We start from the raw sequence: 27950 nt of genomic DNA, 5'->3' as shown, positions 1-27950 counted from the left end.
AGGAATAGGTGGAATTTCAAACTTCTGCTGAAGAAGGAGTGTGGGAGCTGGGAGCTCTATCCAGAATGCCTCAAATCATCGCGGTCAGCCTGCCCCGGAGTCAGGGCTCTGGAAAGGCATCCCAGAGAGAAGGGAACCCCTGAAACCTGCGGGGGCGAAGAGTCCCTCAAGTTCCCTCTCCCCCCACGCCTCCCCCCTTTCTCTCCTGGACCCACTGGTGTGAGACCCGGACTTGGGGACGCTCAGCCAAGCTTCCTGCCTGAGCCTGCAGAGATCCTCCCCTCTACCCTACCAACCACATCTCATGCCTTTACCCATTTCACAGAGGGGAAAATGAGGCGAGAGGGAAAGACACCGGGAAAAGCCAGTTGAGGGTCGCGAAAACTCTGGAGTCCAGATTTTCTTTGTGTGCCGACCCCCACACTCCCCTTGCTTTTTCGTTACAGCTTCCCACGCTCTAATCTTTCCGATTGGGAAGGTGACTCCACTGTGGGCCCCGCGCGCGAGTCCCGCGGCACATCGCCCCTTTAAGGGGCCGGCCTCTCGCCTCCCTGACCTCGCCCCGCCCCCTCCGCAGCCACACTGCGCTTGCGTGGCGAGCCGGAGCCCTGGGGTTGGGCAGCACTCGGTTCCGTGCAACTTTCAAGTGAGTTGCAAACTCCGCCCTGCAGGCCGGTGCTGGTGGCCCGGCGCGCTGGCACCGCGGTGACCCGCTCCAGCGCGGGACCAGCAGCAAGGGCCGAGCGCCGGGTTCTCCGCGGCAGGAAGGGCGGGTGGGAGCTGTAACTGTCCCGGCCGCGGGGCGCGCCCGCTCCCAAGTCGGCTTCCTCCCCGCCGGGGCCGCTTTGCCTCGGGTCTCCCCGTTCTCCAGGTCCCCTGAACTGCACAGTCGGAGGCCGTGGGCGGCGGGCTCTGCCTCCGCCAAGGAACAGCCGGATCGCCCCTCTGCTTCCCGCAACTGCCCTGATCCCCCCTGTTCCAGCCCTTGAGTGAACGTCCTTCTGAGCGGCTTCCTGGGGTTCTCCCCACGTCCCCAGGGCCGGCAAGATGGTGTCCTGGATGATCTGTCGCCTGGTGGTGTGAGTATGGCCGCCCTCAGACCTCCTCTACCCCGGGGTGCCGTCCCACCCCTGTGGTGGAAGCTGTGGACGTCTATGGGAGGGGGAACTTTCTGAGCTCCGCCCTCCAGCACTCCATACCAGGGTTAACGGACCTGTGGGCTTGCACGCGGTGTCTGGGGTACCGCCCACTCCCCGCCCCACCAAGCCTCGTCGGCTGAGGACGACCCCTGCCACGTGCCACACACACTGCAAACAGATGCCTGGGGCCGAGGGCCACAGACCTACTTTACTGCCCCTTGGCAAACACAAGGTGATATGGCACGTTGTGGGCGGAGAATCCAGGTGCCTGCTTGCCATCTGAGCAGTCACATGACTTACCATCCTGCTCCTCACCTTTGAGTACGCCAACACCTGGCTCCCATAGCACCTTCTGCAGCCCGGCAGTACCAGGTCTGGTGACCCTGGGCCTGATTGCATGCCCATGGGAGGGGACAGTCTGGTGTTCTCACCCACTTCGTGGAGTGGCTGTCCTCTCGCTCCATCACGCACCCATGGGCCACCGGTGCAGGCCTGGGCAGGCTTGGATGTTTGTAAACAGCAGGGTGGGGAGGTGGCCTCCAGGGCTCTGACTCAGGCACAGGTTGTACAAGCCAAGCGAGAAAAACAGGGCGGGTACTGCCACCTTGCACCCCAGTGGGGAGAAATGGCCACCTGGCAAGGTGGGAGTGGGGCATAGTGCCCCTCACACTCCCCATGGCTGCTCTTCCAGGCTGGTGTTTGGGATGCTGTGTCCAGCTTATGCTTCCTATAAGGCTGTGAAGACCAAGAACATTCGTGAATATGTGAGCGTGGGGGTTTGGGTGTGTGTAGTAGGACCCGGTGAGGTGGGGAGGGTCTGAGCTGGCTTCTCCCTCCTCCAGGGGTAAGGTCATGTGGTACTTCCTGAGTGGAGTGGGGAGGGAGAGAGAATGGGCCCTGTTCAAGAGGGTGTAGATAGAGGGCAGGCCATTGGGGTGCCTGTGGAAGACCTCGTGGGTGAAGCTTGTTGGAGGCGGGCATAGGAATGAGCAGCAGTTTCTCAGAGCTCCTGTCCAGCCATGCGTGGGGGAAAGCAGCTATGCAGCCGGACAGGCTCCCTGGAATCTCTGGGCTAGACTGGCCCGGGTTGGGAGTTGGTGCTGCCAGCCCCAGGCTGACCTCTGCGCTCTCACTCCACAGGTGCGGTGGATGATGTACTGGATTGTTTTTGCACTCTTCATGGCTGCAGAGATCGTTACAGACATTTTTATCTCCTGGTATGGACACAGGGTCCGCAAACCATGGGTCAGGGGTGGCCCCTCCCAGCCCTGCTCCTTGGCTCACCCTGCCCCCTGCGCTGTGACAGGTTCCCTTTCTACTATGAGATCAAGATGGCTTTTGTGCTGTGGCTGCTCTCACCCTACACCAAAGGCGCCAGCCTGCTTTACCGCAAGTTTGTCCACCCGTCCCTGTCCCGCCATGAGAAGGTACCCCAGGGGGAGGCGGGAAGGGAGGCTTAGGGGTGTGTGTGAGGGAAAGAGCTCTGGACCTGGGATTTAGGATGCTGGGGATACCAGGGTTCTATCCCAGTCCTGCTGCTGTTGAGGTGCAGGACCTTGACAGGGCCCAGCCTACCTCATCTTCTGGGATAATCAGGTGGGGTGCACATGAATGACCTCTGAGGATGGAAGTTGGTTTGGGGGTAGTGGTGGCAGCAGCTGGAGCATGGCCTGTCACTGAGGTGAATGGGTGGTGGCCCTGCTCTTGGTATGTGTTTGTGGCCCAGATTTGTGGCTCTGGGCACCAGCTGGGGCTGGGCTGGGCTGGGCTGGCCTGGGTGGTGCCACAATCAGTGGCTTCTCAGAATCTGCAGAGGAAGAGGGACTCTGGCTGTCCACCTGAGCTCTCCTCCCCATCGGTTCCACAGGAGATCGACGCGTACATCGTGCAGGCCAAGGAGCGCAGCTACGAGACCGTGCTCACCTTCGGGAAGCGGGGCCTCAACATTGCCGCCTCGGCTGCTGTGCAGGCTGCCACCAAGGTGCTCCAGGTCCCCAGCCCTCCAGCAGCCCCCATCCCACCGCTAAGGCCCTTTGGGCTCATTCAGCTCCTCTGCCAGGGAGCCCAGAGATGGCAACTGGGGAGCAGGGGTGAGAAGGTGACAGGGGATATTGGCAGAAGCATGGAACTGGAGTCAGACCTTCCTTCCTGGCTCTGGCACTGAGCGTGAGCAGCGGCTCCTGCTCTCTGACTTTGGTTTCCTGTTGGTGCCACATTGGCGCGGGGCCAGAAGCTTGCTAAGCAGTTTTCACTTCTGCGTCTCAGCCCCAGTGATTAGCTGGTTGGCCGATTTCCCTGGGCAGTCTCCCCGCTGAAGCCTCTTCCCCCTTACAGAGTCAGGGGGCGCTGGCCGGCAGGCTGCGGAGCTTCTCCATGCAGGACCTGCGCTCCATCCCTGACGTGCCTGCCCCTGCCTACCAGGACCCCCTCTACCTGGAGGACCAGGTGTCCCACCGGAGGCCACCCATTGGTGAGTGGGCAGGGGGACCCAGAGCCATGCCAGGAGGGATGGCTTCCTTCACTCACACCATGGCTTCCCCCAAGGCTCGAGGAAGAGCTGGCCTGGCCACAGGCTTTCAGCTTCACCTCCTCCACACAGGGTACCAGGCTAGGGGCCTGCAGGACAGCGACACCGAGGATGAGTGTTGGTCGGATACTGAGGCAGTCCCCCGGGCGCCAGCCCGGCCCCGAGAGAAGCCGCTAATCCGTAGCCAGAGCCTGCGTGTGGTCAAGAGGAAGCCACCAGTGCGGGAGGTCAGTGTGGGAGGACGACAGGAGGAAGGAGGGCTCTGCTGGCTGGTGCTCCCCACACCCTCATGTTGTGCCTCCTCTCTCCCCAGGGCACCTCGCGCTCCCTGAAGGTTCGGACGAGGAAAAAGACTGTGCCCTCAGACATGGACAGCTAGGGTCTGCCGCATCTGGCCCCTTCTTACCTCATGCCCTGCAGGGCTCCAGGGCTATTTGGAGCGACCTTTGGCAGCACATCTGGCCTGCACCAACTGCCTGGGCCCCGCCCTCCTGACTCCTACTGATGGTTAAGGGCCAGGAGCAGATGCTGCCAAGGCCACATGCACCCACAATGTACCAAAGCAGGCTGGGCCCAGGGTTCTATTTATTGCCTTGCTCTGTCCTCTCCCTTCCCCAGTTGTGGGACAAGAGCCGTCCCTGAACCCCTGCAAATGAAACTAAACGTCCACCTGGGTGTGTTCATTCCTTCCTGTCCTTCAAAGTACTTGATAGCCTTTTATAAGGCCTGGCGCGTGTGTCCTGGTTGTGTGTGTGTGTTGGTGAGTGAGGTCAAGTTTGCCAATGTTTTGATAAATAAATACTTAAAGGGGTTCTGTTTCTCCTGATTCTTACTCCCATTGCTCGCATCACTCCCTTGAAATTGAACAGCCCAGTCCCAGCCTAGGTCTAAGGCTGAAGGAGCCCAGTCCTCTGGAGGAGACAGAACCATTGACAGAGGGTTGCGATGCAGCACATGATGTCACGAAGGAGCTCTTGGGGAGCTTTTGAGAGCATTGATGGGAAAGTGGGGACCAGTCCAGAGGACGGGTCAGAACCCAAAACTTCAGTTAGGCAGAAGTTAGGCCTTGGCAGGAAGGTGCAGCTGTAGAGAAACCAGTGGGAGCACAGACAGGAGGGGCTCGGGGCAGCACGTTATTCCCATAGGGAGGTCGAAGCTAGACAGAAGAGGCCTGGGGAGCAGTATCTCCTCTAGGAGCCTTGAAGAAGGAGCCCCCTGGGGCAGCTCTGGGGACATTTAGTTCTGTAAACACTCAGGAAACAGCAGGGGCACCATTGCACCTCTGAGGAGTGGCCACCAGAGGGCAGCAGTGGCCAGGATCTGGGCTGCCCCCGGCTTCCAGGTCAAGGAGGGTGGGGTTGGGAGACTGGCCAGAGCCTCGCCCTGCGGGGCCTGGCGGAATTCAGAAGGCCTCCAATGGCCCTGACTGGTCCTTAGCCTGCCCCATCCAAGGAGTCTCCTCTGCTCTCCAGAGACCGAGGCTCTTTGCCTGGCTGGCTCCACTCCAACTCCTCCGATTCCTGAGGCAACTGGGGTACCCAGCTCTGCCCTCTCCTGCCCCTGATGCTGGTCTCGCCACGATGCCCAGGGTGCACCCCTCTGCCACGGCCGCACCTGCTCCTCCTCCCTGCTTTTGATTAAGCAAAGAGGTGGGTGAGAGTGTGGGATGAGAAGAGGGGAAACAGGGTGGTAACCTGGAGTGGCCCCAGAGTGTGGATTAACTCTTGGTGTGGGGATTATCTGGGTTTTATTTGGGGGAGGCTCTTAATCTGCTGTGGTGATTTAGCTTCTCACATATGGGGGCTCACTGGCGTCCAACATGGCCTGCCTTTGCATCGTGGGGTTGTCTTATCTCCTCATTAATTCATTCAAAAATGAATATTGAGCCTCGAGCAGGTACCAGACATGTTGCCAGACACTGCAGGGATGCAGGGAGTAGTAACGGCTGGCGCCCAGAGCGTGGCTGCCCACGCAGACGCTGCTCTAAGCCCCTGGCACATATTAATTTAATTCTCATAACGATCTTGTGGGGGGCAGGTACATACTAGTCTTATAGTCTCCATTTTACAAACAGGAAAACAGGCACAGAGAGGGCAAGTGATTTGCCCAAGGTCACATAGCTAGTAGGTAGCAGAAGGGCTTGGAATCAGGCGGTCTGGCTCCAGAGTCTGTGCACTTAATCACTAAGCAGTACCAGAGTGTAGGAGATGATTCTTGCTTGGGAGGCAAGGACACAGAGACTAACACGTATGGAATATTTGCTGTGTGCCTGACCTTGTACTGGGCATTTTACAGAGATGATTTCCTTGAATCCTCCCAACAAGCCTACCAAGTAGGGACTATATCCATTTTTTAAAACAGGTTCGCACTGAATCGCCCAGGCTAGAATACAGCAGAACGATCATAGTACACTGCAACCTTGAACTCCGGGACTCAAGGGATCCTCCCACCTCAGCCTCCTGAGTAGCTTGGGCTACAGGCACTCTCCATCACACCTGGCTAATTACTATATTTTTTTTGGTAAAGACAGGGTCTCCCTATGTTGCCCAGGCTGTTCTTGAACTCTGGGGCTTGAGTGATCCACCTGCATTGAACTCTGAAACTGCTGGGATTACAGTCATGAGCCACCGCACCCACAGGGCTACACCCATTTTACAGATGAAAAACCGAGGCTTGGACAACAACTTGTGTACCATTGTGCTGCTTGTGAGCCGGGGGCCCTGACTCCTGATGCACCTCTGCCTGGGTGTTGCATTGATAGAGGCGGGCTGGCAGGATCCATGTACCCAAATCGAGGGAACAAAACCAGAGGGGCTGGCTGGGCGCGGTGGCTCACACCTGTAATCCTAGCACTTTGGGAGGCGGAGGCGAGTGGATCACGAGGTCAGGAGATCGAGACCACGGTGAAACCCCGTCTCTACTAAAAATACAAAAAATTAGCCGGGCATGGTGGCAGGTGCCTGTAGCCCCAGCTACTCAGGAGGCTGAGGCAGGAGAATGGCGTGAACCCGGGAGGCAGAGCTTGCAGTGAGCTGAGATCGCGCCATTGCACTCCAGCCTGGGCAACAGAACAAGACTCCATCTCAAACAAAAACAAAAACAAAAACAAAAAACAAACAAAGAAAAAACCAGAAGGGCGCCAAGTGCGGTGACTCACCCCTGTAATCCTAGCACTTTGGAAGGCTGAGGCGGACAGATCACCTGAGGTCAGGAGTTCGAGACCAGCTGGCCAACATGATAAAACCCCGTCTCTACTAAAAATACAAAAATTAGCCGGGCATGGTGGCACGTGCCTGTAATCCCAGTTACTCAGGAGGCTGAGGCACAGGAATTGCTTGAGCCGGGGAGGCAGAGGTTGCAGTGAGCCGAGATTGAGCCACTGCACTCCAGCCTGGGTGACACAGCAAGACTCCGTCTCCAAAAAAAAAAAATAACAAACCCAGAAGGGCATGTGATGAATGGCAAAACAAAACAGAGTGAAAGAAAACAGAGTTGGGGAGAGGCCTGAAGTCGTGGGGTGGTGAGGGAGATTTCACTGGGGTGGGGGCTTCACTTGCCCTCCCTCCTAGGGTGGGTGCTTGGAGAGGGCCACAGGGCTACCAAGCCCCTTGGCGGAGCTTATGATCCCTTGTCCTCGCCATCTCATCAGACTGTCTGGTGGCTTCGTGTGGCCCTATGCATGCTGGCCTCTGACATGCTCTTCCTCCACCATCCAACTCTGTCCCATTTCTACTTGCCCTTTGAACCCCACTCAGACATCGTCTCCCCAGGAAGCCCTCTGCAAGCATTCCCTCACCTCAGAGTGGTTTGCTGTCTGGACCACACCACCTCTGTTCTTGCACAGACTTCTGTTTTTGCCTTGAGCACGTTGCCTTTTCTCCCCCACTGTGTTGTGACTTCATAAAGAACAGACGTATTTTACACACTGTTGTAGCTCAGCCTGGAACAAATGGTCTAACCACAGAGAAATATTTTTGTAAGTTCGCGACTGGATGGTGAAGTCCTGCTCATTCTCTGACCTTCTCCATGAAGTTCCCCTGACTTCCCCAGGGCGGGACTAGAAGCATCTTGTAATCATTCATGAACAAGCCCAACACCCCCAGCGCCCAGCACCGGGCCAGCACCTAAGAGGCCTGGAGGAGTTTTGCTGGTGAAAGAACAAACGCGCCAAGTGACCATAAGTTCTGGGTGGGGGAGGCCGGGGGTGGGGGTGGGGGTGGGATGGCCTCGTGATTTCTGCCTTTGTGCTCTGCGTCACCTGGGGCCTACCGCCAAGACTTGAACATGCCAAGGCCCCTAGAACACGGGTTTGGTGAACGGCTGACTGCAGTTGTATGAAGTCCAACACATGCTGGGGACAGAGAGGAAGGAGCCAGAAGTCCAAGTTCTGGGGCATTTCTGGGTGAGCACACCTATGACCCGGAGGCTCAGGGCACTGGTTGCCAACTGGGCTTCCCTGAGAGTCAGTCCTGCCTCTCTGAGAACCCCTGATACCTCACCTTTGCCCAGCATGGTTGTACACTGGAGGAGATTACTGTCTCACCCTCCACCTCCTCTGGCCTGGCCTCTCTAGGAAGAGTAGGCTGCGTGCCAGCCAGCCTAAGCACCCCCAACCCTCTCCTCCCCACCAGACAGTGGACCACCAGCAGGATCAGGGCTGGTGGAGACATAAAGCTGCCACAGCCAGCCCCCTTAGAGCTGCATACCTCCGCTGGGTCCTGGCCCCTGCCCCACTCGGTTCGTGCCCTGGTTTCACTCCTCCCCTCCCCTGCAGCTTGTCTGCTTTTGAGGGGCTCCTCCATATCCATCCTGGTTTCTGGGTGCAGATGGCCCTTTGTTCTTGCCCCTCTCTTCTCTCTCCTCTCCACCCACTGCCATCCCTTGGCCCTTCCAGGTGGCTCCGTTCCCTGTCTGCCTCTTCAGCCCCCATCACTATCCCTCTTGGCCTGGGGCCCTCCGTGTCCTGGTCCCCTTCCCCGTCTCCAGCCTCCATGTGTGCCGCATGCATTGGCTGTGTTTTTAGCCGCCACTGATTAGCCTCTAGTTCTGACACAGCCCTGGCCCAAGCTGGGTCGGGGCTGGTTGGCACTGCCCTCCACCTTGAGGGGGTTAAGGAGGTGTCACCTGGGCTCTGGCTTCGTCCTCTACCCAGCATCAGGGACCAGGGGTTTCAAGAGCTGGGTAGGGGGCAGATGCCTGGGCAGGAGGATTCTCTGCTGCTGGAGAAATCCTGGGGGCCACAGTTGGTGTTTCCAGGTAGGCACAAAGGTCCCGAGCCCAGGGCAGAGTGGAGCTGGCTTCCTCTTCCCGGGTGGGTAGCTTGTGGGGCTAACCTGGAGGGGAGGGGAGGTGGGGGGAGGAGGAAGCGCACTGGGAGGTGCAGACTGAGAAGAGGAATTAGGTCAGGGATGTAGGTGGGTGGGCGAGAGGGGAGGGTGGCATCTGCTTCGGAGCTTCCTCCGGGTTCCAAACGCATCTCCACACTTCCCTTCCCCTCCTCCCCACCCCCTGCCCCCACCCCCACGGGTCCCGGGAGAATTCGCCTGGTATTTCCCCTCCCCCATCCCCCCCAGGCATTGCCACAGGGTGGGGGTGGGGTGGGGGGAGGCCAGCCTCAGCTGTCTGAAGGATGGAGGGGCTGGGGAAGCAGGGCTAGGTGCCCAGACGGCCGCGTGTGTGGGAGGGGATGTCCTCAGATGCCCTCCACCCGGCAGTCCCCGCTCTGACGTGGGTGCCCCCCCTTTCCCCGCCCGGATTAGTGGCAGCTTGGCCTGACTCTCCGGGGCTCCTTCCCCCGCCCCCGCCTGCTGCCCTCCCCTGGGCCGGGGGCTGCTCTGCCCGGGGGGCACTGTGCTTGCCCAGGTAAGGGGCTCTGGGGATGGCATGAGGGCCGCCAGCTCGTGAGTGCTGCTGTGCCCGTCAGCACGAGCGTATGTCAGCGAGCGAGTGTGTGTCAGTGCGCCAGGGGTCGGTGAGGGGCTGGGGCTCGGTCCACGAACGGCTGGGGGTGCTGGTCAGCTTGCCTTTGTCCACGAGTCTGGCATTGTGTCCACGCGCCGTGTGGCTTTCCTTCTGTGTTTGTGTCTTTTGTGTGTCTCCTCAGCTCTGCTCCGTCTTCAGGCACAGAACAGCCGGCTACAAGGACTCTGTGGGCCTGTGGCATGGGCCCCAAAGCGGGATGGGGAGCTGGGTGAGGGTGGGGAAGAGGTCCTTCCTTCCACCCCGCAAGTCCCCACGAGCCCCTGGGCTTTTCAGCAGCCTGTCTCCAAGAGCCCTGCTGCTCTAGTCCAGGGACTATGGCCTGACAAAGCAGACATGGCAAGTGGGGTAGGGGGGTATCTGCCCCACACCCCTGGGATAGTCCCCAACCCCTTTGGGGATGTCAGCCATAGGCTTTCAGGGTTCTGAACAGCGCAGGCTCCCATCTTGGCCTCTTCCAGGCCCCAAGCCGCAGGAATCTCCCCCTGGCGCTCCCACAAGCTTCGGCTGCTGAGGAGGGAGGCCAGAGGACACAGATGGGGGACCACAGGCACACCCCAGTCCCTCACCTTCACCCCTGGAGCCAGGCTGGAAGTGGGAGGCCGGGCCTCAGAGCCTGGGGCCTCCAGTCCATGTTAGACCCTCTACAAGCATCTCCCCTGGCACACTCAGGTCCCAGCCACCCTCAGGGGAGCTGGGGAGGAAGGGAGTGTTACTCAGTCATGTAAACAACCTCTACCAGCCTGCCTTGCCACAGAACTGGCCTCTGGGGGGAGGCCAGGGGCAGGGTGAATCGATGCCAACACAGCCCAAGTCCGGCCCAGTGCCCGCTCCTTTAGGACCCTGCTCCCCAGGACCCCCACTATTCTCAATTGGTAGAAGGCTCTAGGCCTTGCTCATCCCTTAGGAGGAAGGCTTCGGGCTCTTCAGGGCTTCCCTCTGTGGGGATGGTGGTGTGACTTGGGACCAAGCTAGAGGCATCCAGAACCCATGGCTTCCATGGGATGGGAAAGAGGGAGTGCAGCTTCTGTCCCAGGCAGGCTGAGGATGGCTTCCGAAGGGAGCCAGGGTAGCTGAGGGTGGGAGGTGGGTGCCTGAGGGGAAGGGAAGCGCCCGTTGGGCGTGTGGGTTTCTGTGTGAGTCTGAATCTGTCTGTGTGTGTTTGAATCTGTCTGTTTGTGTCTGCACTGGAACCACCCCCGCAGTGGAGCCGGGATGCTTCCTCGGGTGGAGGGTGCCCTGCTTTTCCATTTCCTCTCCTCCTCTCTGTGCTCTCCCGGGAGCCACTCCCATGGGCGCCTCTCCAGCCCCTGGCCTGGAAGCACCAGGAACCCTGGGGATGGGGCAAACACTCACAGCCCGGGGTCTGGAGCCGGTGTGGGAGCTCATCTGGGCCCATGACCTCTCCAGACATTTGGCGAAATCAAGGCCCTTAGACCAGGGACAGACCCGAGCCCAGGCCCTCCCAGAGGTCCTAGGCCGCAACCCTTTGTGCCCTTGGGCTCTGGAAGGGGTTTGGGGTGGAAGATGGCAAAGAGCAGCTTGACCAGGTGAGGATGAGGCAGGGCAGACACAGGCCAGTGGGGCGTGCCATGTGCCAGAGCTGGAGATGACCAGGAGCCAGTGGCCCGGCAGGCACAGCCCGGCTGGCGTGGGCCAGAGCGCCCATCACTGACCCGTGAGAACTCGTCTGCCCCTGCCAGCTCTGGCACTGCCCCCTCCCAGCCACCCCGCCCTAGCACCCTGGGGGGCACCCCGCCCCACCGTGGCCTGGTCCGGCCCCTCCCGCCCTTTGCTCCAGTTCCCGGGCTTGGCACCTATAGTGGAGGTGCCGCCCGCCTGCCAGGCTCCGGGGCCGGGCCCACGGGAGGGTGGGGCGGCTGGGAAGCTGGCACGCTGCCCCGGGGGAGCCTCTCTCGGCAGGCGCCCGGGTGCGGCGGGGGGGAGGGGGAACAAAGGGCTCATTCTCCCCGTGCGCAGCCGGTGGCATCGCCGGGGCGTTGGCGGAAGCCCCCGGGGCCCGGGAGGGGGCAGGCCCAGGCGCGGCCGCCGAATCACGGGCTCCTGTTTCCCGCAGGGTGCTGGAGGAGGAAACCGGCGGAGCAGCTTCCCCACTCTCAGTTGCGCGTCTGGCGATGGCGATCAGAGGTCCTGCTGCGCTCTCCGCCGCGCTCTACCTCCATTAGCCGCGCTGCGCGGTACTGCGCCCTCGCCGGTGCCTCTCTCCTGGGTCCCAGGATCGGCACCCCCATCCAGGCACGACCCCCTCCCCCGGCCCCTCGGCCTTTCCCCCCACTCGGCCATCTCCGACCCGGGGCGCGTGTTCCCCCCGGCCCGGCGCCTTCTCTCCCTCCGGGGGCACCCGCTCCCTAGCCCCGGCCCGGCCCTCCCCGCGGCGCAGCACGGAGTCTCGGCGTCCCATGGCGCAACCCACGGCCTCGGCCCAGAAGCTGGTGCGGCCGATCCGCGCGGTGTGCCGCATCCTGCAGATCCCGGAGTCCGACCCCTCCAACCTGCGGCCCTAGAGCGCCCCCGCCGCCCCGGGGAAAGGAGAGCGCGAGCGCGCTGAGCAGAGCGGGAGAACGCATCCTCGCCCGCCGGCCGGGAGGCCCCGGAGCTGGCCCATGGGGAGCAGGCGCCCGGTGCCGGCCACGACGACCGCCACCGCCTGCGCCGCGACCGGCCGGTGAAGCCCAGGTAAGCACCAGGAGCGCGCCGCCTAGGGACACTCGTGGAGGGGGATTTCTGAGCCGAGCCTGCGGTGCCCGTACGGAGTGAATTCCCCGTGCCCCTCTGGGCTGGGCCACCCATTCTGACACCTGAAAGTTAGGATGCCCGACGCGGCCAGACCACGGCAGAGCCGTGGCTCCAGAAAACCTGGGCGCCCTGTGCCACTGCGCCGTCACCTCCTGCCTGGGGCTTCGTCGCGCTGGCCGAGGGGACCGCGCCAAGAGAGCGCTGCCGCTCTAGTGCCACCTGTCATACTGGTCCCTTGTACGCACGTTCAATTTTCCCTCCCTTGCCTCTCTCTGGGGCCCAGCCCGCTTTCCCCGCCTCCTTCCCTCTCCCCTCCCCGCCAAGCTGAAGTTTCCAGCGGCGGTGGCGGCTGCCCTGGCACTGCTGGCAGGGCTAGGGCAACTTGACCCATCCAGCTGAGGCTTCTTAATCCCCCTCCCCTGTGCCGGCGCGTTCTTCCCGCTGGGGGCCAGGGCGGGGTTCCTAGCCCCCTGCAGTTGTCCTGGGACTCTGCTTGAGAAGCTGAGAAACTGCAGGGCTCTGGGAAGAGGCTGACTCAGGGCCGCCCAGGTGTAGAGAGAGACACAGCCAGCGGCCCTGGCTGGCAGCTTTCCCCAGTGACTCCAGCCTGCCAGGCCTGCACTTCCCATGGCTACAAACCTGGCTGGGGCTGTAGGCTAGGGTTGGGCTAGCAGCACCCCCAAAACCACTGATTGCAGGATGAGAAGAATCCTCTGAGACGACCCAACCCTCAAGGGCACACTGAGGCCCAGAGGAGTGACAAGACTTGCCCAGGGCCATGCAGCATAGGACAGAGTCAGGCTCAGGATCCAGCCTTTCTCCTCGTTCAGGGCCTTCCACTTTCTGTCCTGCCTCATGGGTTGTGAGCAGATTCCTAGCTCCGTGAGGCCAGGACATGCCCTACTAGCCATGGCAGCCTCCGCTGAGGGGCACTGGCCTAGGTGGAATTTGGGGAAGGGATGATATCCCCATACTGGAGGAACAAGATGCGTCCGGCTGCATGTGGAGAGGCAGCACGGTGCCCAGTTGTGGGCTGGCACTTGCCTTACTGGTTTGAGCTGCCTCGGTGCTGCCAGGGCAGTGCCCACTCTGTGCCAGGCAGTAAGGTGCTTGGGGAATGTGCCCCAGAAGCTCATGCTTTGATGGTTATGCTCCAGGGACCCCCCCTCTGGGAGAGCCCCATGAGGGCAGGAGAGTGATGGAGAGTTCGCCCAGCTTCCTGAAGGGCACCTGGGAGAAGACGGCCCCAGAGAACGGCATCGTCAGACAGGAGCCCGGCAGCCCGCCTCGAGATGGCCTGCACCGTGGGCCGCTGTGCCTGGGAGAGCCTGCTCCCTTTTGGGGGGGCATCCCAAGCACCCCAGACTCCTGGCTTCCCCCTGGCTTCCCCCAGGGCCCCAAGGACACGCTCCCACTTGTGGAGGGCGAGGGCCCCCAGAATGGGGAGAGGAAGGTCAACTGGCTGGGCAGCAAAGAGGGACTGCGCTGGAAGGAGGCCATGCTTACCCATCCGCTGGCATTCTGCGGGCCAGCGTGCCCACCTCGCTGTGGCCCCCTGATGCCTGAGCATAGTGGTGGCCATCTCAAGAGTGACCCTGTGGCCTTCCGGCCCTGGCACTGCCCTTTCCTTCTGGAGACCAAGATCCTGGAGCGAGCTCCCTTCTGGGTGCCCACCTGCTTGCCACCCTACCTAGTGTCTGGCCTGCCCCCAGAGCGTCCATGTGACTGGCCCCTTGCCCCACACCCCTGGGTACACTCCGGGGGCCAGCCCAAAGTGCCCTCTGCCTTCAGCTTAGGCAGCAAGGTGAGTGCAGGGGCAGAGAGGGTACCTGTGGCTCTGGCCTTGCAAAGTGGCTCGGTGGTCCCCAAGCTGCCCTTCCACTGTGATGAAAAGAGAAGGCAGCACCGAGGTAGAGGGGTCTATCAGCTTGGAGCTGTCCCAGGCCCACAGTCAACCCCAAGCAAGCCCTTCCCTGAGCAGCTCCATCTCTCTAGGCCTCCCCTGCCCTCAGGTCATTGCAGCCACTGACTCATCCATTGTCTGCCTAGGATAAGGTCCTGGGAACTGTGGCCTTGGAATGTGTGGCTTGTCCTGGGAGGAGATGGGCGAGCAGACAAGGCCTCTCTATCTAAGAGTGGGATGTGCAGGGGACCCCATGGCCCATGTCTAGGGTACCTCCCCCATAGATGACTCCCACTCCCAGGGATGAGATTTTAGAACACTTAAAACTCAGTATGGCACAGGACACCAAACGGCCCAAACAGACCCTGGATGCCCTTTGGCTGTGCCAGGCATTCACCCTTTAGTTCTTAGACTTCCTTGTGAGGAAGTCTGAGAAATCCTGGGGGAGGAGGTGGGGGTTGCCAGGACAGTGTCGGAGGCACTCCAGAGACCTAGGGCAGTGCCATTGATTAATCAGAGTGTGAGGGCTTCAGTATTCTCCCTTCCTTCTTGCTTGTCAGTTCTGCCCATACATTTAGGCACGGGGAGCCCAAGTCAGCCCAGGCGTAACACTTTCTCCCCTCTGTAGGGCTTTTACCACAAGGATCCGAGCATTCTCAGGTTGGCAAAAGAGCCCTTGGCAGCTGTGGAACCTGGGTTGTTGGGTTTAAACCCTGGTGGGCACCTGCAGAGAGCCGGTGAGACCGAACGTCCTTCACTGCACCAGAGGGATGGAGAGATGGGAGCTGGCCGTCAGCAGAATCCTTGCCCACTCTTCCTGGGGCAGCCAGACACTGTGCCCCGGACCCCCTGGCCCGCTTATCCCCCAGGCCTCGTTCATACTCTTGGCAACGTCTGGGCTGGACCAAGCGGTGGGAGCCTTGGGTACCAGCTGGGGCCACCAACCACACCAAGGTGCCCCTCTCCCGAGCCGCCTATCACCCAGCGGGGCTGCTGCTCATCCTATCCACCCATTAAAGATGGGGGTCTTGGCCCTTGTGGGAAGTGCCAGGAGGGCCTGGACGGGGTTGCCAGTGGAGCCAGCGAACCCAGCGAGGAAGTGAACAAGGCCTCTGGCCCCAGGGCCTGCCCCCCCGGCCACCACACCAAACTGAAGAAGACATGGCTCACACGGCACTCGGAGCAGTTTGAATGTCCACGCGGCTGCCCTGAGGCTGAGGAGAGGCCGGTTGCTCAGCTCCGGGCCCTCAAAAGGGCAGGCAGCCCGGAGATCCAAGGAGCAGTGGGCGGCCCAGCCCCCAAGCGGCCACCGGACCCTTTTCCAGGCACTGCAGAACAGGGGGCTGGGGGTTGGCAGGAGGTACGGGACACATCGATAGGGAACAAGGAGGCGGACTCGGGACACCATGATGACCAGAGAGGTAAGGGGGCCGGGAGGGGCTGCAGGCCCTGCGTGGGAGGGGGCAGCCGGGGCTGGGGCTTCGCATGGGGCGGGGTCCGTAGGCTTTATGAATGGACCACAGCCAGTGGTTAGCCTCCCACCTGGATCGCAATGGCTCTCTGGGAGTTCCTCAGCATCTCCAGGCCAGAGCCTTCCAGCAAGTAGCTTCTATCTCTGTCTCCTCCCAAGCCCTGGTGTGCTGGTAGCAGTATAATGACATGGTTCAGAGCACGGCTCTGGAGCCAGAGCACCTCGTCCCTGACTTTGCTGATTGGTAGCTGTGTGGCCTAGGATGAGCAACTTCACCTCTCTGGGCCTCAGTTACTTCATCTATAAAATAGGGATGAAGATGGCACCTACCTCAGGAAGACTACTGCAAAAGTTAAATGCTAGAATAATTCATAGCAAGGGTTTGGAAGAATTCCTGGCACCCAGTGAACACTCAGTAAACGTTCACTGCGATGACTGCTTGTGCCACAAATCCCTGTTTGGGGATTGCTTCTCCTGAAGGATCCCTTGTCCTGCCCCAGGAACGGCTGCTCTCTTGGCCAGAGGGAACTGGATACTCAGTTTGGACTCTGCCAGTGTTAGGGCTCTGGGCGCACCCTGGAGTCCTCTGCTACACTGTGCCCTCCACGGAGGGCCCTGGCACTGCCGGCCTCAGCCTCAGTTCTTCGGGATCACTTCAGTTTTTCAGCTTCCTGGACGGCTGGGTGTGGATCAGGACTCTCCATGGCCTTGCTCAAATGCCCCTGCACCTGGCATGGGCCTGTGTGTGCCCTCCCAGGCCTCTGCCCTGGCTGGGAAGTTGGCCCCTTCGCCTTCTTGGGTTACTGCACCTGTGGCCTGTGTCGAAACTCTCCGGCCTTCTCACCTTCCAGCGCCCTCCGTCCACTTTGGGATTGTCTCCTCATGTCACACAGCCAGCCGTATCACTAAGCCTTCAGTGGAGCTATCCAAAGTCTACACTGACTGGATCCTGCACATGTGTCAGGACGATCGCCCCAGCTGCCCAAAGCCTTGGGCTCAACACACAGACAACCTCTTCCCTCGCCTGCTGGTCCATGTCAGGGCATCCTCAGACTCCCTGCTCAGCCTGGCGTGCGAGCCTTCCAGCTGCCTGGTCCACTCTTGCTGGTTCTGAATTAAGCTTCAGAGGCCTGGGGCAAGGAACTGGGCTGGCTCTGAGTGTGGACGGGGTGGGCGCTAAGGCTGGGATGGGGTTCTCAGCAGCCCAGGAAGCCCAGACTCCTGACCTCCGCATTGTCCCCTCAGGACCCCGAGATGGCCAGGCCAGTCTCCAGGACCCAGGACTTCAGGACATACCATGCCTGGCTCTCCCTGCAAAACTGGCTCAATGCCAAAGTTGTGCCCAGGCAGCTGGAGAGGGAGGAGGGCCCGCCGGCCACTTTCAGCAAGTGCGGAGGTGAGCCGTTGCCCCTGGATGCCTCCAGTGCCCTCCCGCCAGGGCTCCCTCCTCATCTCCCCCTGCCCTCTCTCCAGATCACCTCTGGGAGGGGAACTGCAGCAGGAGGAAGACACAGCCGCCAACTCCAGCTCTGAGGAAGGCCCAGGGTCCGGCCCTGATGGCAGGCTCAGCACAGGACTCTCCAAGCACCTGCTCAGTAGTCTAGGGGACCGACTGTGCCGTCTGCTGCGGAGAGAGCGGGAAGCCCTGGCCTGGGCCCAGCGGGAAGGTGAACAGGACCTCCTGGGTCTGCATGGGGTCTCTGTAGGGGGAGCCCCAGGTGTCCCTCCCCTGACCCCACCCACACTGCCGGCTCCTAGACTTAAGGCAACCTCGGAAGAGCTCCTGGCCTGGGTGGGGACATCAGGAAGGTGTCAAACTGGGTACAGCCCAGTTCTCTGGGAGTTTTTGGGCTTGCTGGGAAAACAAGAATGAGTGCCAAGTATCTGCAAGGCACTGGGAGGTGGGGGAGCTCCTGAGGGGTTGGGGGTCAGGCGAAGCTCCTGGGCCTGGAGGGCTGGCAGGACCTGGGCTAAGGTCCCTCTGGCTGCAGGCGCTCCCTCTGGTCGCCTTTTCGCAGCAGAGGGAGTTCCTCGTAAGCACACAGCCCTGGGCTGCCGGTCAGTTTTTGGGTGGAGACCCCTGGGGCTCCCTCTTGCCTCAAACAGGCCAGGCCCCTTGGTGCATCTTCAGCCAGCTCCCTGCTCCCTGTCGGCTCCTGCCACTCCCAGCCTGGGTTCCCAGCACACACGCCACCCATCCTTCCTTTCCCGGCTCCCTGGAGCTTGTCATCCCCTCAGGCTTTGGCACTGGCTGTCCCAGTGTCTGGAATGCCCTGCTCCTCCCTTTCTACCTGGTGAATGAAAACTTACTCATCCTCTGGGGCCCTCTTGGGAAGCTCCCCCGCATTCCCATCCTCACCCTTCCCTGGCATTTTCCTCCAGCACCCGCCTCATGGTGCCATAGTCATTGCCATATTTATGGGTACATCTCCCTATCCAGAATGTGTGCACCGTGAGGCAGGGCCAAGTCCTGACCACCTCTGAGTCCAAAGGCAAGGCGTTCGTTGAACTGTACTCAGTGGCACCTTTTCCACCTACCAACAATGGCTTAGTCTGATACTTGGCTCTTAGAAAACCCCACTCCTGGCTGGGTGCAGTAGCTCACGCCTGTAATCCCAGCACTTTGGGAGGCCAAGGTGGGAGGATCACTTGAGCCCAGGAGATGGAGACTGCCGTGAGCTGTAATCACACCACTGCATTCCAGCCTAGGTGACAGAGTGAGACCCTATCTCAAAACAACGACAACAAAGTCTCCTGGAGGAAATGACACCTGGGCATGGTTACCATTTCTGGTAGCACATACGGCTTGGAGGGAAGGAGGTGGAGGAAAGAATGTGCTAGAAGTGGTGTGGATTAGTAATTCAGGGCCAGTGGGGAAGTCCCTGGGGCAGGGCTGGGTGTGGGGCAGGAATGGTGGAGCTGAGGTCTCCACTATCCCTGGAAAGCTTTGCTGGACAGGATGGTTTCTGCAGGGAGGCTCTTGACAGGGCTGAGGAGTAAGCAGTGGGTAGCTGTCGAGGGGCTTGTCTCCCTTCCCTGGGGGGCCCCTCCATGGAAGCTGCTCCCTGCTTCTCCTGCCCCTGCCTGGATCCTTGCCACATGAAGCCTTCCATTGGGGCCTGTTGCCTTCACCCTCTGACCCTGTTCTCTCCGTGGTCAGCAGGCCAAGGGCCAGCCGTGACAGAGGACAACCCAGGCATTCCACGCTGCTGCAGCCGTTGCCACCACGGACTCTTCAACACCCACTGGCGATGTCCCCGTTGCAGCCACCGGCTGTGTGTGGCCTGCGGTCGTGTGGCAGGCGCTGGGCGGGCCAGGGAGAAAGCAGGTAGGGAGAGGAGCTGGGGGTGGGAGGGCGGGATGGAGCCCTCAGGGGGACGGCTGCAAGCCTGTGGTCATTCGTTGACTGCCTCTCCCCAAAAAGCCCCCTACTCCCTGCGCAGCCCCAGCCTCAGCCACCGTGGCTCAATGCCCTTAGAGCAGACTTCCCCTCTCTGCAGATCAGAGGACCATGCCTGCGCCCTTGACCACCCTTAAACAAAGACGAATGTGCCCACTCGGTGTCTCCCACTCTGTTCACCCGGCACCTTTTAAAACCTGCTGTAACACTGTGAAGTGGGTATTATTGCTTTTGTTTTCCAGATAAGAAAAACTCAGAGGATAAGTGACTTGTCCGAAGTCACAGTTAGTAAAGTGTTGCAGCCAGGACTTAGACTCAGGTCTTCTGATTTCGTCCGGTTCTTTTCATGGTTCTCAGCTTTCTCCCCCTTGGCTCAAGTTGGCCATGGGAGAGCTTGAAATTTCCCTGTGTGTAGGAATGACCAAAAAGAGCTCCAGGGTCAGATACGTTTTAGAACATTGTCTTCCACATGGTTAGCCTCAGGGCTTGCAAAGCATCTCAGCACGTTAAAGGCTGTGCATTCTACAAGCAAAGAGTGCTGTGTCTCTATGTGACCCAGGTTTCCCAGAAAGCACGAGTTTTATGGACTATTGAGTCCCCTGATTTAGATATCATGTCCTGACCTTCTCTGACCTTAACCTGTGATTACCTTGATTTCTGGACCTGCAGCTTTTCCCTTCCTGCCCCACAGGCTCTCGGGAGCAGTCCACGGAGGAGTGCACGCAGGAGGCTGGGCACGCTGCCTGTTCCCTGACGCTGACCCAGTTTGTCTCCAGCCAGGGTGAGCCATCTTGGAGGGGTGGGGCGTGCAGAGGTTGGGTCCTGAGAGAGACCAGCTTCCTGTCTGATTATCCCTCCCCCCAGTGCCATGCCCTTCTGCTTGGCAAGGCCAAGCTGCCTGTTGGTCTACACTCACCACCAACCTCCCTCTCCTGCCCACCCCCACCCCCAGCTTTGGCAGAGCTGAGCACTGCAATGCACCAGGTCTGGGTCAAGTTTGATATCCGGGGGCACTGCCCCTGCCAAGCTGATGCCCGGGTGTGGGCCCCCGGGGATGCAGGCCAGCAGGTAAGACCCAGGGCATGCCACCGGTTGGGTATCATGCCTGCAAATGACTGAGCTTTGCAGGGGTTTGGCCCCCTTTGTTTTTTTGGTGGGGATGAAGAGCAAGAGAGAAGCCTGTGGAAACAGGCTAATTCCCACCTTGGGGATCAGGAGCCATGCACGATCTTGAGCGCTGGCCCCTCCCACCCCCACACCCTGGAGGTCCTCACCCCCTGCCTTCCTGGAGCATATCTGCCCTACTCTGTGCGTATTCTAGTTCAGCGCTTGCCACATCATGCTAGAGGTGCTTGTTGGTATGGCCCGGTCCCCAGGCCATGGGTTCCTTTGGGTGGAGTGTTGGCCCGCCTTCTCAGTATCCCCAGCACCTAACACCTAGCAGGCACTCAATGTGCATTTTGCAAAGTTTTTATGAAGTTCATGTTCTTATTATAAAAGTCATCCATTCAAAATAAATCGTTCATTGAATGCATTTTGGGTGCCAGACACTGTGTTATATACCCATTGTGGAAAATTTGGAAAATACAGACAAGTATAAGGAAGAAAATGATGATGACCTTAATGCCACCATTAGTTTTGACATATTTCTTTCCAGCCATTTGTCTATTTTAGTAGACTATAGACCCTACCATAGGTAGAAGTCTATGAGCAACTTTTTTCCACCTAATGTTATATCTTATAGCATTTTGCTCCTATAAACACGATTTTAGGACTGGCAAGAGTCCATTGTTCATTCTTGTGGGTTGTGTTGAACTGTGTCTGCCATTTTAAAATCTCTGGTTGGATTGGGGGGTGGTGGATGGGTTTAACAGAAGGAATTGACACAGAAAATGCCCCCAACTCCACAACCTTCGTGCAATGGCGACACCCACAGGACCAAGAGCATCAAAGAGGGTGAGCGGCTCCTCTTGCCCCTCGGCCTGTGCAGGAGGGAGGCTGGGCCAGAGTTTGAGGCAGGAGGGGACAGCCAGCAGAAGTCTCCAGGGATTTAGCAACCCTCTCACCCCCAATAATCTCCACCACTCCCCTCAGGACACGCCTCCAAACACCTTCTTTGGCCAGACCCCCCCGAACCCCTCTTTTTAGAGGCTCTGGAGCTGCCAGCAGGAAAGGCAGTAGCGTGGGGAGACCCAGTGCAGAGCTGCAGTGGGGGATGCTGGCTGGGGAGAGAGTGGGCTCAGCCAGGAAGAGAGGGACGAGCAGCATGGGCAAGAGGGCCTCAAGGGGAAGGGGAAGGACCAAACGCGAAGCCCCCCACCATCTTCCCCCCTAACAGAGACCCCCGATTCCACTGAGACCCCAGCAGAGGACCGTGCTGGCCAAGCGCCCCTGCCTTGTCCTTCTCTCTGCGAACTGCTGGCTTCCACCGCGGTCAAACTCTGCTTGGGTCATGAGCGAATACACATGGCCTTCGCCCCCGTCACTCCGGCCCTGCCCAGTGTGAGTGAGGGCATGGAGGGAGGGCTGGGAGCCAGGGGACCAGAGGCTGGGCCTGCCCTCCCTGCGGGGCCCAGCAGGTCCTGAGCCACTGTGCCCCTTCCTGCAGGATGACCGCATCACCAACATCCTGGACAGCATTATCGCACAGGTGGTGGAACGGAAGATCCAGGAGAAAGCCCTGGGGCCGGGGCTTCGAGCTGGCCCGGGCTTGCGCAAGGGCCTGGGCCTGCCTCTCTCTCCAGTGCGGCCCCGACTGCCTCCCCCGGGGGCTTTGCTGTGGCTGCAGGAGCCCCGGCCTCGGCCTCGGCGTGGCTTCCACCTCTTCCAGGAGCACTGGAGGCAGGGCCAGGTGAGGTGCTCTGCCCCTCCGCTCCCAGCCCTGGCCACCCCACCTGCCCCTTGGGGCCTTGTTCCCTAGGCCCAGACAGACCTAATGGCTCAGAGGGAGCAAGAGGGCTGTCTCTGAGCTGTTCACTGCCCTTACAACACACTCTTGCCTGGCCACGGCGGGCACCCTGGCCATTCTCCTCATGGCCTCCTTCCTTTCCCACCACAGCCTGTGTTGGTGTCAGGGATCCAAAGGACATTGCAGGGCAACCTGTGGGGGACAGAAGCTCTTGGGGCACTTGGAGGCCAGGTGCAGGCGCTGAGTCCCCTTGGGCCTCCCCAGCCCACCAGCCTGGGCAGCACAGCATTCTGGGAGGGCTTCTCCTGGCCTGAGCGTAAGTGTCCCCGACACAGGGGAGAGGGAGCTGGGAGCCCAAGCCCTAGGGACTGGGTGGCAGAGGAGTCCCAGAGTAACCCTGAGGGGCTGGAAGCAGGGGTTGCTGCTGCTGGGGCAGGGGCTTTGGAGCCGAGGAGGCCAATGGCCGTTCTGTCTCCTCCTGTAGTTCGCCCAAAGTCAGATGAGGGCTCTGTCCTCCTGCTGCATCGAGCTCTGGGGGATGAGGATACCAGCAGGTGTGTATGTCACCAAGGGCCAGCCCTACCTCCCCAGCCACTGCAGGCCCCGCCTGGTTCAGCCCTCCCCTCCTCCTCTGCCCCCCACCCCCACCCTGTGGCCCCCGGTACTCTCATGTTTGCCCTCTGGGAGTTACCCTGGCAGTGGGAGGGCCTTGATGGGGTCTCTGGTGCGCGGGTTGGGCCTGCTGGGCATGACCCCCTCGCCCCATAGGGTGGAGAACCTAGCTGCCAGCCTGCCACTCCCGGAGTACTGCGCCCACCGTGGAAAACTCAACCTGGCTTCCTACCTCCCACCTGGCCTTGCCCTGCGTCCACTGGAGCCCCAACTCTGGGCAGCCTATGGTGAGTGTCCCTCCACTCCTGCTCAGTCTCTACTCCCGTGCCTGTCATCTCAGGGCACACGAGCATCTGTGCCAAGGCCCTGGGGCTTGAAGTGCTTCTCTGATTCCATTTCTAACTGTTCTTTCTCTATTGCCATGCAGGTGTGAGCCCGCACCGGGGACACCTGGGGACCAAGAACCTCTGTGTGGAGGTGGCTGACCTGGTCAGCATCCTGGTGCACGCCGAGGCACCACTGCCTGCCTGGCACCGGGTACAGAAAGGTAGGTCCTCGGCCAGAGGCAGGAGGAGCAGGGACAAGATACAGAGGCGAGTGTCTGTTGCCACCAGCCCAGGGCCTGCCTGAGTTCTCTTTCCTCCTCAGACTTCCTTTCAGGCCTGGACGGGGAGGGGCTCTGGTCTCCGGGCAGCCAGGTCAGCACTGTGTGGCACGTGTTCCGGGCACAGGACGCCCAGCGCATCCGCCGCTTTCTCCAGATGGTGAGGAGGCAGCCGGGAGCCCTACCCTTCCCCCTGCTCAGCCCTAGAAGCTCGTCCAGTCCCACCCTAGTGTGCTCGCTCCCCGCCCCGCGCCCTCAGGTGAGCTGCACAGACCAACTCGCACAGACAGGTGCAGAGAAGGCAGAGGGGACCCGGAGTTCTGCCATGGGGCTCAGAGAAGCGGCAGGGGGTTGCGGCAGGACAGCCTGGACCTGATGATGAAATGACAGCACCAGCTGCCTGAGGCTGGACGTGGTACCAGGGCCTTAGGCGTAATATTTGTTACCTGTCTCAGTCCCCTGCCCCATGAGGCAGGTACTGCTCCTTTCCCATTGGCAAATGAGAACACCGAGGCTTAGTGGCAGGGCTGGGATCTGAGCTTCTGTCTGTCATGGCCCCAGGTCACTACTCTGTGCTACTCCTGGAGGCAGGCAGCCTTCCCTCCCTTCTGAGACTCCGTCCTGCTGCCCCTCTTTTGGTATTTGCATCTTGTTAGGGGAGACTGCCTGGAGGAGATGCTCCTGGAGGGGCTAGCAAGGAAGGGGGCTGAGGGAAGTAGAAAGAGAGATGGGTCAGGTAAGGAACCAAGGAAGGGGAAAGTGATGGGGTGGGCTGGAGGCAAGAAGCTTGGGGTGCAGGGGAGGAGAGTCCAGGGGTAAGGCGAGGGCAGCCACGTGGTTCCCAAGTCCAGCTGGGCCCTCATTATCCTGGGGAAAAGACTTCCACCTAGTGTCACCCCTCGCCAAAGCACACACACGGAGACTTGCAGAGGCCAGCATGGTGTGCACCCCTCCAGCCCACAGGCATACACACGTGTAGATGCACACACAGATGCTGGGACATGCAGAGGGGAGCACACCTCCACATACAGATGGCCTCTTCCGGGCTGGGTGTGGCTGGCCGTGGGCAGTCCCCACGGCCCAACCCAGTGACTCACGGGGCAGGGCTGAGGGGCACAGTCTCCCTGGGTGGCCTGGGAAACACTGCTCAGCTCCAGGATGGACCTGAATCTCCAAGGGCAAAGGAATCTTGGCACCCAACCGGGACTCCTCTAGGGTCCCGTCGGCTTCACTAGCCTTCCCTTCCCTGATGGCCCCATCTTGCAGCCCTAAGCCCAGGGGCAATGGCTGAGGTCCTTGCCGAAGGGGGTGGATTGGGCTGGTGGCGGGTTGGAGCATGATGCCGGCGTCCCCTTTGCACATGTTCCCTGGGCACCTCTGGCCTCCGCGAGTCCCTGCCTGCCCAGAGAGCTCCCTGCTCTGGTTGGGCTTGTGAGGTCCCCGTAGCTGTGGCTGCTGCAGAGACCTGGGCCTGGCCCGAAAGCCTGTTCACCCGCAGGCACTCACAGCCTCGCAGTGGTCCTTCCCTTTTCCGCGTCCAGAATCTTAGGGAGATCCTGATGAACGCTTTGAGTTGTCTCCCCAGGGACATACAGCTCCGTGCTCACCCACCACTTAGCACACAATTCTGGCCATTCCAGACTAAGAAGTCCTGGTAGACAGTTTATGAACTGGGATTATGCAGGACGTCTCCCTTGGCTTTGCAGAAAGGGGCACCATTGAGAGAGGGGGCAGAGGGGCTGAGGTCACAGAGGCTGTTAAAGGCCTCCAGCCCCAGAAAAGCAGGGATTCAGTCTGCCCCCCTGTAGGGCCTTGAACCCCTTCCTTCTAAGCTCCTTCCAGCCAAATGTGTGTTCTGCCAACCTGAGCTGCCCCAGCCCCAAACAAACCCAACCCTACCCTCCCTGCCGGCCCTTCAAGACTTGACCCTTCAGCTCTTTTCTCCACCTCTGGCCTCTGGAAAGTCCATGTCCCATCCTCCTGCAGCCCTGCCCTTCCCTCCCCATCTTGCTCATTCCCCCTTCTCTTCTTTGAGGTGTGCCCGGCCGGGGCAGGCGCCCTGGAGCCTGGCGCCCCAGGCAGCTGTTACCTGGACGCAGGGCTGCGGCGGCGCCTGCGGGAGGAGTGGGGCGTGAGCTGCTGGACCCTGCTCCAGGCCCCCGGAGAGGCCGTGCTGGTGCCTGCAGGGGCTCCCCACCAGGTGCTTCCCGGCGGGCAGGGGCTCTGCGGGGAGATCAGGCTGGCAGGAGCAACCCGATCAAGGCTGCAGGCATCCAACATCACCTCGATACCCAAGAGCCGGGCAGGGCAGGGAGCCGCACACTGCTGTGGGGAACAGAAAACGGGGGAGCCAAGAGGCCTTGAAGACACTGAGCCCAACTGGGACTGGCGCCAGAGTCCACTACTGTTTTCCTGGGCATGCTGATGTCAGGGGGCTCGCGGGGAGACTTCGGGGTCTCTCTGGCAGTCCTGACACCCGGTTTTGGCCCAGCCTTTGAAGTGTCCAGTGGTGCATCCAGGAATCTGCTCTCTGAGAGCTAGGGGTGGGGAGTGGGTGTCATTAGAGGAAGCGAACCTCAGGGACCAGGGGGACAGGGAGAGGATGTGTGATCTTGAGCCTCACTGTCCATGTTCCCCTGACACAGGTGCAGGGCCTGGTGAGCACAGTCAGCGTCACTCAGCACTTCCTCTCCCCTGAGACCTCTGCCCTCTCTGCTCAGCTCTGCCACCAGGGATCCAGCCTTCACCCTGACTGCCGCCTGCTTTGTGCCCAGGTGAGTGGGATGTGGGCCAGCAGGCTGGGTGTGCTGCCCAAGCCTCCCACCTCCCTGTGCCACAGCTTCGGTGGACATAGCAGATACCACCCTGTGCCAAGCATGCAGTTACCCTGTGCAGGGGCAGGGTATTCTTTTTATTTTGTTTCGTTTTGTTTTTTGAGATGGAGTCTTGCTCTGTCGCCCAGGCTGGAGTGGAGCTCCCTGCAACCTCCGCCTCCTGGGTTCAAGCGATTCTCTGGCCTCAGTCTCCTAAGTGCTGGGATTACAGGTGTGAGCCACTGCACCTGGCCAGAGTATTCCTTTTAAGCAGGGTGGGGGACAGTGGGGGGTCCAGGAATGTGGCTGAAAATGCTTTGTCCTCTCTCTTTTTCCTAGATGGACTGGGCTGTGTTCCAAGCAGTGAAGGTGGCCGTGGGGACATTGCAGGAGGCCAAATAGAGGGATGCTGGGTGTTTGGGGTCGGGGTGGGGACAGGTAGACCAGGTGCTCAGCCCAGGTACAACTTTAGCAGGGAATGACGCTAGGGGACTTGAGGATTTCTGGTCAACCCCACAAGCACCACTCCGAGCACAAGCAGAGCACCCTGTTCTCCTCCCCCTTAAGCCAACAACCACAGTGCCACCTAGCTCACACCTGTCCTTCTCAGGCTGGCACCTCCCCCACCCTGTGCCGCTCTCCATGGTACCAGGCCTGCATTGGGGTCGATTGACTTCCTCCAACCCCCATTCCTCCCCGACCCAGGAGACAAACAGCCCTTCCTTGGGGGACCTCGGGAATCATTCTGGCTTAAGCAACACCTGCTGCTGCTCACTCTTGCTGAGCCTGCTCTACTGCCCCAGCTCCGCTTCTACCACCGCATCCCCACTGGGCTCACTGCAGGCATGCTGAACAAGGGGTCCCTGACCTTCCGCCCTCCTGCCAAAAGATCTGGGGAGTGTGAGGAGAGGGTGGCATCAGGAGCTGCTCAGGCTTGGCTGAGGGAGCGGCATGGGCGATGTCACTCAGCCCCTTCCAGGTCCGCCCGCTTCCCTCCTTCATGATTTCCATTAAAGTCTGTTGTTTTGTGACTGCTGCCAGTGTGGTTGGCCCTGCCCCTGCAGGCCACATGGTCCAGGGAGGGAGGGGGACATGGAAATCTGCCCTAGAGTAGAGGCAAATGGAGTAGGGCAGCCTGGAGCTGGGGCCTGAGGGACAGGACACCACTGCCTGCTCTTCCTCCTTCCTCCGGGGCCTGGGTCCTTGCCTCCCACTGAGGAACCTTTGGGTGGGGTGGAGGGCTATTCCCCAGAGATGCTCCTGAGTGTAACAGGAGGCAAGGCAGAGTCCTGGGGCACAGCCACGAGGTGACCTCCCTGTGCAGAGACTCCGGAGCCCTACTCCACCCAGCAAGCTGCAGGCTGCCCCATCTCTCCCGTCTACCTTGACCTGGAGATCCAGAGGTGTGGCCCAGAGGAGCCCTTGCCCCACCTGTCTGCTCTTGGTGGCCGTGACCGACGCCAGGCCCAGCCACCCTGGGACTCAGCCTGACTGCTTCAGACAGCCGACCCCTCCTTGTCCCCACTCCACGCCTGCAGCCTTCCGGTGGCGCTCTGCCCTCTCCAGCTTCCCTTGTGTATCTCAGCCCTACAAAGAGAAACACTCCCACTCTTGTCATACCTAATTGTTCCTGCTGTGGTTTGGGGAATTTTTTTATTAAATAAAGTTTTTTTTTTTTATTATAAGTGTAATATACTTTCAGAACATTTAGAAAATAAGAAAGTCACCTTCAAGCCTATCATTACACACCTCCAACTACTATGAATATTTTGGCGTATTCCCTCCCAGTGCTTTCCCCAAGGATTTGCTGTACACATGGCTGGATTGCTGTTTTGTC

At 60.2% G+C, this 27950-nt stretch overlaps 3 protein-coding genes across 7 annotated transcripts; all 3 read left to right on the top strand.

Annotated features, from left to right (window-relative positions):
* The first annotated feature begins 623 nt into the window (after positions 1-623).
* Positions 624-4478, top strand: REEP4 (receptor accessory protein 4). 2 transcript variants are annotated; one of them, XM_005562773.5, is made up of 8 exons: positions 624-1079; positions 1831-1903; positions 2280-2356; positions 2446-2566; positions 3007-3120; positions 3474-3609; positions 3739-3893; positions 3980-4478. In XM_005562773.5, exons 1-8 carry the CDS (start codon positions 1048-1050, stop codon positions 4043-4045), a joined length of 774 nt encoding a protein of 257 aa, XP_005562830.2. In that variant the 5' UTR covers positions 624-1047; the 3' UTR covers positions 4046-4478. The 2 variants fall into 2 exon arrangements, with proteins under 2 accessions (XP_005562830.2, XP_045253952.1); XM_045398017.3 differs by lacking the exon at positions 1831-1903.
* Positions 4479-11764: 7286 nt separating this feature from the next.
* Positions 11765-12170, top strand: HRURF (HR upstream open reading frame). The gene has a single exon (XM_045398018.1). The coding sequence runs from the start codon at positions 12066-12068 to the stop codon at positions 12168-12170; it is 105 nt and encodes a 34-aa protein (XP_045253953.1). The 5' UTR covers positions 11765-12065.
* On the top strand, positions 11765-27790 carry HR (HR lysine demethylase and nuclear receptor corepressor). Of its 4 annotated transcripts, none has more exons than XM_015454558.4 (19): positions 11765-12342; positions 13560-14206; positions 14934-15726; positions 17022-17172; positions 17250-17443; positions 18940-19104; positions 19868-19957; positions 20129-20244; positions 21051-21132; positions 21515-21678; positions 21785-22027; positions 22235-22400; positions 22569-22638; positions 22853-22983; positions 23124-23243; positions 23345-23460; positions 25336-25500; positions 25946-26074; positions 26453-27790. In XM_015454558.4, exons 2-19 carry the CDS (start codon positions 13601-13603, stop codon positions 26513-26515), a joined length of 3564 nt encoding a protein of 1187 aa, XP_015310044.3. In that variant the 5' UTR covers positions 11765-12342; positions 13560-13600; the 3' UTR covers positions 26516-27790. The 4 variants fall into 4 exon arrangements, with proteins under 4 accessions (XP_015310044.3, XP_015310042.3, XP_015310048.3 ...); XM_015454556.4 differs by having other exon boundaries at positions 18937-19104; XM_015454562.4 differs by lacking the exon at positions 25336-25500.
* Positions 27791-27950: the final 160 nt, after the last annotated feature.

Source organism: Macaca fascicularis, chromosome 8 (assembly GCF_037993035.2).
Source record: "Macaca fascicularis isolate 582-1 chromosome 8, T2T-MFA8v1.1".
In the NCBI taxonomy this organism is placed as follows: domain Eukaryota; kingdom Metazoa; phylum Chordata; class Mammalia; order Primates; family Cercopithecidae; genus Macaca; species Macaca fascicularis.
The sequence above is the reverse complement of the archived record's forward strand: the minus strand, read 5'-3'. Positions and strand labels throughout refer to the sequence as shown.

Excerpts from the sequence above, each read along its gene's own strand:
- REEP4 (XM_005562773.5), top strand. The coding sequence starts at position 1,048 with ATGGTGTCCTGGATGATCTGTCGCCTGGTGGT. Across the intron at positions 3,121-3,473 it reads CTGTGCAGGCTGCCACCAAG|AGTCAGGGGGCGCTGGCCGG; the intron begins GTGCTCCAGGTC and ends TCCCCCTTACAG. Across the intron at positions 3,610-3,738 it reads CCACCGGAGGCCACCCATTG|GGTACCAGGCTAGGGGCCTG; the intron begins GTGAGTGGGCAG and ends TCCTCCACACAG.
- HRURF (XM_045398018.1), top strand. The coding sequence starts at position 12,066 with ATGGCGCAACCCACGGCCTCGGCCCAGAAGCTGGTGCGGCCGATCCGC.
- HR (XM_015454556.4), top strand. The coding sequence starts at position 13,601 with ATGGAGAGTTCGCCCAGCTTCCTGAAGGGCACCTGGGAGAAGACGGCC. Across the intron at positions 17,173-17,249 it reads CACTTTCAGCAAGTGCGGAG|ATCACCTCTGGGAGGGGAAC; the intron begins GTGAGCCGTTGC and ends CCCTCTCTCCAG. Across the intron at positions 22,401-22,568 it reads GGGCTTCTCCTGGCCTGAGC|TTCGCCCAAAGTCAGATGAG; the intron begins GTAAGTGTCCCC and ends CTCCTCCTGTAG.